Source organism: Canis lupus, chromosome 32, assembly GCF_003254725.2.
Source record: "Canis lupus dingo isolate Sandy chromosome 32, ASM325472v2, whole genome shotgun sequence".
Taxonomy (NCBI): domain Eukaryota; kingdom Metazoa; phylum Chordata; class Mammalia; order Carnivora; family Canidae; genus Canis; species Canis lupus.
In genome coordinates, this window is record NC_064274.1 from 24,399,694 (window position 1) to 24,412,343 (window position 12,650).

Genomic DNA, 12,650 nt, shown 5'->3' on the forward strand with positions numbered 1-12,650 from the left:
ATGAGAATATCCACGTAGTGCCTAGCATAGAACCATACAGACTGGCAAAAAAAAATTTATTAAAAAATGGGCAGAAGACATAAACAGACATTTTTCCAAAGAAGACATACAGATGGCCAACAGACACATGAAAAGATGTTCAATGTCACTGATTATCAGGGAAATACAAATCAAAACTACAATAAAATATCACCTCACACCTGTCAAAATGGCAAAGATTAACAATACAAGAAACAACAGATGTTGGCAAGGATGTGGAGAAAGGGGAACCCTCCTGCACTGATGCTGTGTATGTAAACTGGCACAGCCACTCTGGAAAACAGTATGGAGGTTCCTCAAGAAGTTAAAAATAGAATTACCCTATGTCTCCAGCAATTGCACTATTAGGTGTTTACTCAAAGGATACAAAAATACTGATTTTAAGGGATAAATGCACCCCAGTATTTATAGCAGAATTATCAACAATAGCCAAATTATGGAAATAACCCAAAATTCTATTGACTGATGAGTGGATAAGGAAGATGTGGTATATTCACGAAAAGGAATGAAATCTTGCTATTTGCAATGACGGGATGGAGCTAGAGAGTGTAATGCTAAGCTAGATAAGTTGTCAGAGAAAGATAAATACCATATGATTTTACTTATATGTGGAATTTAAGAAACAAAAGAACAAAGAGGAAAAAAAGGAGAGGGAGGTAAACCAAGAAACAGTCTGTTAACTATAGAGAACAAATAGGTGATTACCAGAGGGAAGGTGGGTGGAGGGGATGGTTGAAATAGGTGATGGGGATTATGGAAGACACTTGTGATGAGCACCAGGTTATGTATAAAAATGCTGAATCACTATATTGTACACCTGAAAATAATATTATACTATATGTTAACTAACTGGAATTTAAATAAAATCTTTAAAAAATTTAATTACCAAAATCTGATTAGAAAAAGAAAGATGAAAAAAAGTTATTAGTTCCCTTCCCTCTTTACCCATTACAGTATAAAATAATGAGTTGATTGTGATTTTTGAGGATTTTAAAAGAGGTGACAACAGAAAAACATTTACCTGTAAAGTTCAATTTGAAAAATCTTATTATAAGCATTTTTGAGTTTTTCTGTTGAATAAATGAAAGGAAATAACCTAAAATATTTAAATAGTTTACAGAACTGTTGGTTTCAGGTGAAGGAATTGCAAATGATTTCTTTCCTTTTTTTAAAATTTGAAGAAAGCTCCACACCCAGCATGGAACCTAATGTGGGGCTTGAACTCATGACCCAGAGATTAAGACCTGAGCTGAGATCAAGAGTCGATGCTCAACCTACTGAGCCACCCAGGTGCCCCTCTTTCCTTTCAGACTTTTTCCCCTCCAAAGTTGAAAAATGAGCATATATCACCTTCATACTCAAAAATAAAATTAATTTTCTTTTAAAAATTATGGTTGTGGTAATTTACTTTTCTAATGCTGAAAAAAGGGCAGCCCGGTGGCTCAGCGGTTTAGCGCCGCCTACAGCCCAGGGCGTGATCCTGGAGACCCTGGATCGAGTCCCAGTCAGGCTCCCTGCATGGAGCCTGCTTCTCCCTCTGCCTGTGTCTCTGCCTCTGTCTCTCTCTCTCTCGATTAAATAAATAAAACGTTTAAAAAAATAATGCTGAAAAAAGTTGTTACCATTAAGAAATGAACAGTTTGTAAAATGCCAATGCCAGGCAAACTTCCCAGGTGTTGGACAAAGGTTCACAACTTGAATGTAGCAGCATCCTTCACTAAAGTAAAACTTTGATCTTGGTCCTGGAGCAGACAATAGATTTGAGTGCTTCAAAGAGCAGGGCATGGTTGTCAGCAGCCCAGGAGAGGACTGAAGACAGACAGCAGTGAGTCCACAGAGAGAAGTGAAGGAGGAAGCACAGTCCTTCAGTCTAGAGCTGAGATTACACAGAAGACTGACCAGGGATAGGTGATAACTGTGCTTCAGCTCACAAGTAAAGTGAAGCCATGGAAACAAATGTTTTGATAAGATCAAATGCTTAAAAGAAATGAGGGATGATGAGTACCCAACTTATAACTAGGAAGTTAGTTGACTCTATAGCTCTGCCCTTATTAAATGTTAGGTTACCTGAAATCAAAAAGTAAAATTGAATAACATAGGTGCGGCTAGGAAAGAAAAAAAGACTTGAAATAAGCCTTATAACCAAACCTCTTGTAAGACAGCAAACCCAGGTGTGCATCTAATACATAGAGCAGGGTTTGAAAGGGACTTTCTCTTTTCCTTCAAAGCCCAATACATCTAGGCTCACTTCCTGTGTCCTCAATACCCTTCTGTAGACAATGCTCCAGGCAGCTCTTATTATCCCTCTCTCCTCTGAAGCAAGACGATTCACTTTTACTTGTCCTAACTTAGTAATCACATCCTTATAGGGAGCCACTCATCTGAGTGTTCTTTATTCACAAGAAAATTCTGTCTCTAGGATACCTCTGCAGAGATTCACTCAACTGAATTTAATTATATACTTAACCTCAAGCTTTATAACCGTCATTTATTTTTCCAAATGGCATTATTTTAAGCATAATTATTTTGAACAGTTGTTTCCAGGTTGTCTAAAATGATATATCTGCATTTAGTTAGGTCAGCTACAGATAATTTCTTCATTAAACAGAATAGCATGTGCTCCTGTCAAGTTCAAATTTATAAAGATGTAACTTGAAATTAAAGTTAGTAAATGGCCACCAACTGATTTCCATCATACATATCGAGAAATAAATAATTTAATAACCTTGAAAATCAGTAAGAAAAACCAAAACAATCTTTTAAAAAATGGGCACAAGCTTTTGAATGGTTTAGCAGGTATAGGAAAAGATGATTAGCCTCACTCATAAAGAAATGCAAATCAGATCAATAATGAAATACAGTTTTCACCCATCATATTTGCAAAATATCTGACATTTTTTAAAAGATTTTATTTATTTATTCATGAGACACACACACACACACACACACACACACACACACAGACAGAGACACAGGCAGAGGGAGAAGCAGGCTCCATGCAGGGAGCCTGATGTGGGACTCGATCCCGGGTCTCCAGGATCACGCCTGAAGACAGTGCTAAACCGCTGAGCCATGCAGACTGCCCCAAATATCTGATTTTTAATGATTTCTTCAGAAAAACATCCCAGGCAGAGAAGCAGGAGACCTTAGTTTTGTCTGGTCTCAGGCATTCAGCTAGATAGCTATCAAATCATTCTGAACACCTGTGAACTCAACAAGCAATCTAAGAAAAGAATTGCTGTAATTCTACAAAAAGCAAAGTAACCACTTTCTGCAAGGTAGGAGGTGCTGAAAAATTAATCCCAGGCAATATATGGGAAAGATAAATAAACTGCAGGGGGAGGGAGCCTCTGTAAACTGCTACTGGAAAGTGATAGAGCAGAGCACAAAATTGGAACTTTTACAAGTGTGCTCTGGTGAGGGACATCCCCACCTGAAAGGTGCTCAGGTAGCCAAGAGGGGTGGAATGCTAGGTGAGACAGTGTGGTCTCAGAATCCCTGGGTCACAGAAAGAACAGGCTTGCCTGAGTTCAGCAGAGTTCTGGAAGCCGGCTACAATTAGCCCAGGGATGGGCTTTCTGCTAGGGGTTGCCATAAACCACAAATCATAGCACCACTGGGTGACTGCTCTCTAAGCAGGGCCTCAACAAGTGGCAGAACTGCAGCGAGACCCCCCTGCTACCCCACCTCCACCCCCCCAGGACACTCCCTCCCCACCCCCCACCAAGGGGGAGGAGTGGTGTGAGTGTGCTCTGCAGGAGTCTGCAAAGTTTAGAGACTCCAAATGGAGTTGCTGCCTGAAAAAAAATGCTCAGTCACAGGCTAGATGAACACAGAGAGCAGACAGGAGCCAAGGAGATGAGAGTGATTGACTGCTTTTCCTTGAGGGTGCACTGAGGAGTGGGGGGAAGTGAGCTTTCACGTCTGGGGCTGGAGACTGGGAGGCTACCATTTTCATTCTCATAAACTAAAGCTGTATGGAAAGCCTTCAGGGAACAAAAGCCACACAGCGCAATCCCAAGCTGCTTGCTTAGACTGGCCACCTGACAAGGGTAGTATAATTCCGACCAGGGCAAAGACACATGAGAATCAGTACAACAGGCCCCTCTCTGAGAAGATCCAGCTCAGACCAAGTTTAAGGATCATACAGAACTGCAAAACTCCAGGCTAGGGGGAAATAGTATATAGAATTCATGTTTTTTTTTTCCTCAAGATTCTTTAATCTTTCAATCTTAATTTTTTTCCTTTTCCACCAATTTCTTATTTTATCAACTCTTTTTGTAAGTCTTATTTAATTTTCATTTTTACAGTTACAGTCCATCCTTTCATTGTATTTAATTTTATTTTTGTATATATATGTAAGTTTTTCTTTCTTTACAATTTTGGGATGTAGTTTCTTCTAACAAATAGACCCAAATATACCTAGAATCTAGTGTATTGCTCTCTTCTGTTCACCTATCTGATTATATTCTCTCTCTCTCTTTTTTTAATTTTAATTTCTTTTTTTTCAGTTCAAGTCTCTTCTGGTTTGTTTAGTGTCTATCTCTCTGGTGTCATTGTTGCTATTTTAGTATTTTGTTCTTTCATTCATCTATTCTTCTCTGGACATAATGACAAGATGGAAAAATTCACCTCAAAAAAGAGAACAAGAGACAGTACTGGCTCCTAGGGATCTAATCAGTATGGATTAAGTAAGATGTCCTAATAAATAAGATGCTGGAAATATTTAGAATAACAATTATAAAGACATTAGCTGGGCTTGTAGAAAGCATACAAGACACTAGAGAATCCCTTTTTGGAGAAATAAAAGAACTAAAACCTAATCAAGTTGAAATAAAAAGGCTATTAATGAGATACAAAAAAATGGAGGCTTTAGCTGTTAGGATAAATGAGGCAGAAGAGAGAATTAGTGATACAGAAGACAAAATGATGGAGAATAAAGAAGCTGAGAAAAAGATAACTACTGGATGGAATATTCGAGAGATAAGTGATACCATAAAGCAAAACAATATTAGAATAATTGGAATCCCAGAAGAAGAGGAAAGAGAGGGAGGGGCAGAAGGTATATTGGAGCAAATTATAGATGAGAACATCTCTAATCTGGGGAAGGAAACAGGCACTCAAGTCCAGGAGGCGCAGGGAATACCCTTCAAAATCAATAAAAATAGGTCAACACCTCAATATATAACACTGAAGCTTGCAAATTTCAGAGACAAAGAAAATCCTGAAAGCAGCTTGGGACAAGAGGTCCTTAACATAAAAGGGGAAAAGATTAGACTGGCAGCAGACCTATCCACAGAGACCTGGCTGTCCAGAAAGGACTGGCATAATATATTCAGAGCACTAAATGAGAAAAATATGCAGCCAAGAATGTTTTATCCAGCAAAGCTGTCATTCAAATAGAAAGAGAGATAAAAAGCTTCTAGGACAAACAGAAACTAAAAGAATTTGTGAACATTAAACCAGCCCTGCAAGAAGTACTAAAGGATATGTTTTTAGCAAATGGAGAGCTCAAAAGTAATATAGACCAGAAAGAAACTGAGACAATATACAGAAACAATGACTTTATAGGTAACATAATGGCACTAAATACATATCTTTCAATAGTTACTCTGAATGTAAATAAGCTAAATGCCCCAATCAAAAGACACAGGGTATCAGATTGGATAAAAAAGCAAGACCCGTCAATATGCTACCTGTAAGAGACTCATTTTAGACCCAAAGACACCTCCAGATTGAAAGTGAGAGCTGGAAAACCATTTATCATGCTAATGGACATCAAAACAAAGATGGAGTAGTGATCCTTATATCAGACAAATTAGATTTTAAACCAAAGACTGTAATAAAAGATGAGGAAGCACACTATATTATAATTGAAGGGTCTATTCAACTGTAAATATTTACAATTACATGGGAGCAGCCAATTATACAAACCAATTAAAAACAAAATTAAAGAAACACATTGATAATAATACAATAATAGTAGGGGACACCCTACTCACTGCAATGGACAGATCATCTAAGCAGAAGATCAACAAGGAAACAAGGGTTTCTTTCAAGATGGACTCCACAGATCTATTCAGAGTATTCCATCCTAAAGCAACAGAATACACATTCTTCTTGAGTGTACATGGAATATTCTCCCCAATGGATCACATATTGGGTCACAAATCAGGTCTCAACTGGTATCAAAAGACTGGGATAATTTCCTACATATTGTCAGACCACAATACTCTGAAACTGGGACTCAATCATAAGAGGAAATTTGGAAAGAACTCAAATTCACGGAGGCTAAAGAGCATCCTACTAAAGAGCAAATGAGTTAACTAGGAAATTAGTGAAGAATTTTAAAAATTCATGGAAATAAATGAAAATGAAAACACAACTGTTCAAAACCTTTGGGATGCAGCAAAGGGAGTCTTAAGAGAGACGTATATAACAATACAAGCCTTTCTCAAGAAACAAGAAAGATCTCAAATACACAGCCTAACCTTACATATAAAGGAGCTAGAGAAAGAACAGCAAATAAAGACTGAACCCAGCAGGAGAATTCATAAAGATTAGAGCAGATATCAATGAAATAGAAACCAAGAGAACATTAGATCAGATCAATGAAAGTAGGAGCTGGTCTTTGAACAAATTAATAAGATCAATAAACCCCTGGCCAGACTTATCAAAAAGAAAAGAGAAAGGACTAAATAAACAAAATCATGAGTGAAAGAGGAGAGATCACAACCAACACTGAAGAAATATAATTATAAGGACATATTATGAGCAATTATATGCTAACAAATTAAGCAATTCACAAGAAATGGATGCATTCCTAGAGACGTATAAAATACCAAAACTGAAACAGGAAAAAATAGAAGACCTGAACAAACTGATAACCAGCAAGGAAATTGAAGGAGTAATCAAGGATCTCCCAACAAGGGACACATGGGTGGCTCAGTGGTTGAGTGTTGGACTTCAACTCAGGGCGTGATTCCAGGGTCCTGGGATTAAAGTCCCGTGTTGGGCTCCCGGTAGGGAGCCTGCTTCTCCCTCTGCCTATATCTCTGCCTCTCTCTGTGTCTCTCATGAATAAATAAATAAAATCTTAAAAAAAAAATGAGTTCAGGGCCAGATGGCTTCCCAGGGGAATTCTACCAAATATTTATTTATTTATTTATTTATTTATTTATTTATTTATTTATTTTTATTTTTATTGTTTTGCAAACACACGAGGGTTTATTTACAAGCTCGAGCTTGGGTCCAAGTATACCTGACACAGCAGAGCAGGGACTTGGACCCTACCAAATATTTAAAGAAGAATTATATCTATTCTTCTGAAGCTGTTTCAAAAAATAGAAATGGAAGGAAAACTTCAAACTCTTTCTATGAGGGCAGCACTACCTTGATCCCAAAATCAAGAAAGACTTGTCAGAAAGAATTACAGACCAATATCCCTGATGAACATGGATGCCAAAATTCTCAGCAAGATACTAGCCAATAGGAACCAACAGTACATTAAAAGGATTATTAACCACGACCAAGTGGGGTTTATTCCTGGACTGCCACAGTGGTTCAACATCCACAAATCAATCAATGTGCTGTACTACATTAATAAAAGAAAGGACAAGAACCATATGATACAATCAATAGATGTAAAAAAAGCATTTAACAAAGTACAGCATTCTTTCTTGATTAAAAATCTTCACGGTGTAAGGATAAAGGGAACATAACTCAATATCATAAAAGCCATATATGAAAAGCCTATAGCAAATAACATTCTCCATGGAGAAAAACTGAGAGCTTTCCCCCTAAAGTCAGGAACATGACAGGGATGTCCACTGTCACCACTCCTGTTCAACATAGTACTAGAAGTCCAAGCCTCAGCAATCAGAGAACCTAAAGAATTAAATGGCATTCAAATTGGCAAAGAAGAAGTCATACTCTCACTCTGCACAGATGACATGATACTCTGTGTGGAAAACCCAAAAGACTCTACCCCAAAATTGCTAGAACTCATACAGGAATTCAGCAAAATGGCAGGATAGAAAATCAACACACAGAAATCTGTTGCATTTCTATACACTAACAATGATACAGAAGAAATAGAAATTAAGGAGTTGATCCCATTTACAATTGCACCCAAACCCAAAGATACCTGGAAATAAACCTAACCAAAGAGGCAAAGGATCTGTACTCAGAAAACTAAGAACACTAAGAGAAGAAACTGAGGAAGACACAAAGAAATGGAAAAATGTTCCATGCTCATGGATTAGAAGAACACATGTTGTTAAAATATGTATGCTACCTAGAGCAATCTATACATTCAATGCAATCCCTATCAATATACCATCAACTTATTTCACAGAGTTGGAACAAATAATCCTAAAATTTGTATGAGACAAGAAAAGACCCCAAATAGCCAAAGGAATGTTGAAAAAGAAAACCAAAACTGGTGGCATCACAATTCTGGAATTCAAGCTATATTACAAAGCTGTAATCATCAAGATGGTATGATACTGGCACAAAAACAGACACACAGATGAATGGAACAGAATAGAGAACCTAGAAATAGACCCTCAACTCTATGGTCAACTAATCTTCAACAAAACAGAAAAGAATACCCAATGGAAAAAAGTCTCTTCAAGAATTGATGATGGGAAAACTGGATAGCCAAATGCAAAGGAATGAAACTGGACCATTTTCTTACACCACACACAAAAATAGACTCAAAATGGATGAAAGCCCTAAATGTGAGACAGTAATCCATCAAAATCCTAGAGGGGAACACAAGCAGCAACCTCTTTGACTTTGGCCACAGCAAATTCTGGCTGGACACGTATCCAAAGACGAAACAAAGGCAAAAATGAACTATTGGGACTTCATCAAGATCAAAAGCTTTTGCACAACAAAGGAAACAGTTGACAAGACCAAAACACAACTGACAAAATGGGAGAAGATATTTGCAATTGTAAGGGGCTAGTACCCATAATCTATAAAGAACTTAACCTCAACACCCAAAGAACAAATAATGCAATCAAGAAATGGGCAGAAGACATGAACAGATATTTCTCCAAAGAAGATATACGAATGGTCATCAGACACATGAAAATATTCTCCACATCATTCAGCATCAGGAAAATACAAATCAAAACCACAATGAGATACCACCTCACACCAGTCAGTCAGAACAGCTAAAATGAACAAGTCAGAAAATAACAGATGTTGGCAAGGATGCAGAGAAAGGGGAACCTTCTTACACTGTTTGGTGGGAACACAAGCTGGTGAGGCCACTGTGGAAAACAGTATGGAGATTACTCAAAAAGTTGAAAATAGAGCTACCCTATTACTCAGCAATTGCACAACTGGGTATTTACCCCAACGATACAAATGTAGTGATCCAAAGGGGCATGTGCACTCCAATGTTTATAGCAGTGAGGTCCACTATAGGCAAACTATGTAAAAAGCCCAGATGTCCATAAACAGATGAATGGATAAAGAGGTGGTATATATATATAAATAATGGACTACCACTCAACCATCAAAAAAATGAAATCTTACCGTTTGCAATGACATGGATGAAACTGGAGGGTATTACGCTAAGCCAAAAAAGTCAATCAGAGAAAGACAATTATCATATGATCTCACTCATATGTGGAATTTAAGAAACAAAACAGAATCATAGGTAAGGGAGGAAAAAAAATAAAACACAATGAAATCAGAGATTGAGACAAACCATTTGATTCCTTAAGTATAGGAATCAGACTGAGGGCTGCTGAAGGAGAGGGGCCTGGGAGGATGGAATAACTGGGTGATGGACATTAAGGAGAGTATATGATGTAGTAAGCACCGGGTATTATATAAAACAGATGAATCACTGACCTCTACCTCTGAAACCAATAGTTTATTATATGTTAATTAATTGAATTTAAATTTTAAAAATTAAAGAAAAAGAAAAACAGATTACCTTCTCATACTGTTAGTGAGAATACAAACCGGTGCAGTCTTTTAAAGGGGTAAGCTGATATTATCAAAACTATCGGTGTACATATTCTTTCATAGAGGAACTGTACTTCTAGAAATTTATCCTACAGGTAAACTCAAAGTATACTATATTTTGTTGACTCTTTTTCACATTTTCTCATTTCTGAAATTAGGATGTCATATCATAGTTTAATTGGCAGCATGGATTTTCTTTCTTGGTGGCATGTAAAATAATAGTGATCTTAGACTCAATAATATCTTAGAGTTTATGAAATATGGCATTTGTAGGATATTTTACTGAAAGTTTTTGTCCTAGTAGAAAACCAGAAACAATCTAAATGTCTGTTAGTAGGAGAGTGGTTAAATATAGTACCACATACAATGCAATACTCTGTAGCCCTTACAAAGAATAAGGAAGGCAGCATGGAAATATAACTATGATGTATTTTAAGTAAAGACATCAAATTATATTGTTATATAAAGGGGAAGAGGGCGCATGTGTATACAGTTTGGCATACGTTTATATATGCATAGAAAATAGCTTTCATTTTAAATAATTTTAGTAATTTGATATTAAGAAAGTATCTGGAAAGAAAAAAATTATCTGATCAGAAAGAAAGTAAATGAGTAGAACTTCAAATGAAATTTACCTTTTCGCCGGCCCATTTCAAGCTTGCAAGGAAGGACATGACCAATGTGCATAGTCCTCCTGACCCAGGGAAACCAAAATACACACTACTGAACACAGCTAGCACAGACAGCCCCAAAACAAGAAATGCTCTCTTCCACACAAGTTTGTCCTTGAGGAGAGAAAAAAAGTTGATTAGGTCAATTATTTCATATAGCTGACTTTTATATTTTTTATATTTTATTTATTTTTAAAGATTTTAATTTATTCATGAGAGAAAGAGAGAGAGAGAGAGAGAGGCAGAGAGAGAAGCAGGGTCCCCGCAGGAAGCCTGATGTGGGACTCGATCCCAGGGCTCCAGGATCTCGCCCTGAGCTAAAGGCAGACGCTTAACCACGTAGCCACCCAGGTGTCCCAATATATAGCTGATTTTTAAAGATTGGTTTTTCTATATTCAGGACTTTAGTGGAAAATAAAAATGTCTGTCTGTGCCCATAAATGCACACCATAATACTTTCTTTTCCTTAATAAGAGTAGATAGAGTCAGCACATGTACAGATGCCAGCTCCTCTTTCAGGAACTCTAGTTACCTTCCTCTGTAGTTATCAAAGTGGAATTTCACAGGGATGAATGCAAGAGTAAAAAAAAGTGCATGGGCTTTGAGCCAACAGACCAGAGTTAAAACTCTAACTCTTATTTACCTCTGGCATATGTAGTGGTCACATTATTTAGCTTCTTCAGGCTTTGTTTTCTCCTCCCTGAAAGCAGTTATGTTATAGGGTTTCTGTGAAGGTTAAAGATGTGATAGCTCTATAATTTTTAGGCTATTTTCTCTTTAATGTAACACTCCCTTGGTTTTTCTTTCTAAACCCTTGAAGATTGGGACACGTGCGTGGCTCAGCAGTTGAGCATCTACTGTTGGCTCAGGTCGTGATGCCGGGGTCCTGGGATCGAGTCCCGCTTCGAGCTCCCTGTGGGGAGTCTGCTTCTCCCTCTGCCTATGTCTCTGTCTCTCTCTCTGTGTCTCTCATGAATAAATACATAAACTCTAAACAAAAAAACCTTGATAACTGAGAAGCTTTAAGAGCCTATAGACTGAGAGTAGTTTTCTGTTGCTGCTGGTTTTTAAAGTCTAGGAAATGTGCACCTTTCTCCCTTTACTTTTTCTTCTTCAACTTTTTAAACTTCTTGATCACTTTTTAAAATTTTTATTTCTAATTTTTTTGTGCATATTTGACACACAATGTTGTATTAGTTTCATTTGTACAACACAGTGATTCACTTCTCTATGTTATGCCATGATCACCACAAGTGTAGCTCTATCATCTGTCACCATACAACACTATTATAATAACACTGACTATATTCTGTGTTGTGTCTTTTATTCCCATGACTTACTCCATAACTGAAGGCCTATACTTCCCACTCCCCTTCATCCATTTTGTCCATCCCCCTCCTCTCTCTCCTCCAGCAATCATCAGTTTGTTATAGGCTTTATTCTGCTTTTTGTTTGTTTATTCGTTTTGGTTTTAGATTCCACATGTGAGTGAAATCATATGCTGTTTGTCTTTTTCAGTCTGACTTATTTCACTTGGCATAATACCCTCTAGATCTATCCATGTTGTTGCAAGTGGCAAGATCTCATCCTTTTTTATGGCTGCTCAATATTCCATATATATACCGTACCTTTTTTAGCCATTCATCTATTAATGGACACTAATGTTGCTTTCATATCCTGGCTATTGTAAATAATGCTGCAATAAACACAGGGGTGCATAATCATTTCAAATTAGTATTTTCTTTGAGTAAATACCCCGTACTGGAATTACTGGGTCATATGGTATTTCTATTTTTAATTTTTTGAGGAACCTCCATACAATTTTCCACAGTTGCACCAATTTACATTCCCACCAAGAGTTCACAAGTATTCCTTTTTCTCTACATCCTCGTCAACACTCATTATTTCTTGTCTTTTTTATTTTAGCCATTTTGACAGGTGTAAGGTAATGTC

The 12,650-nt window shown here is 37.2% G+C and overlaps 1 protein-coding gene across 3 annotated transcripts in view; it reads right to left on the reverse strand.

The window, feature by feature from the left end:
* The window catches only part of SLC9B2 (solute carrier family 9 member B2), a 63,619-nt gene that overhangs the window by 15,393 nt on the left and 35,576 nt on the right, over positions 1–12,650 (reverse strand). For all 3 annotated transcript variants that reach the window (XM_025422925.3, XM_025422937.3, XM_025422916.3), the window contains exon 10: positions 10,662–10,811. In XM_025422925.3, coding sequence (XP_025278710.1) covers positions 10,662–10,811 — 150 coding nt within the window. The remainder of the gene's footprint in view (positions 1–10,661; positions 10,812–12,650) is intronic.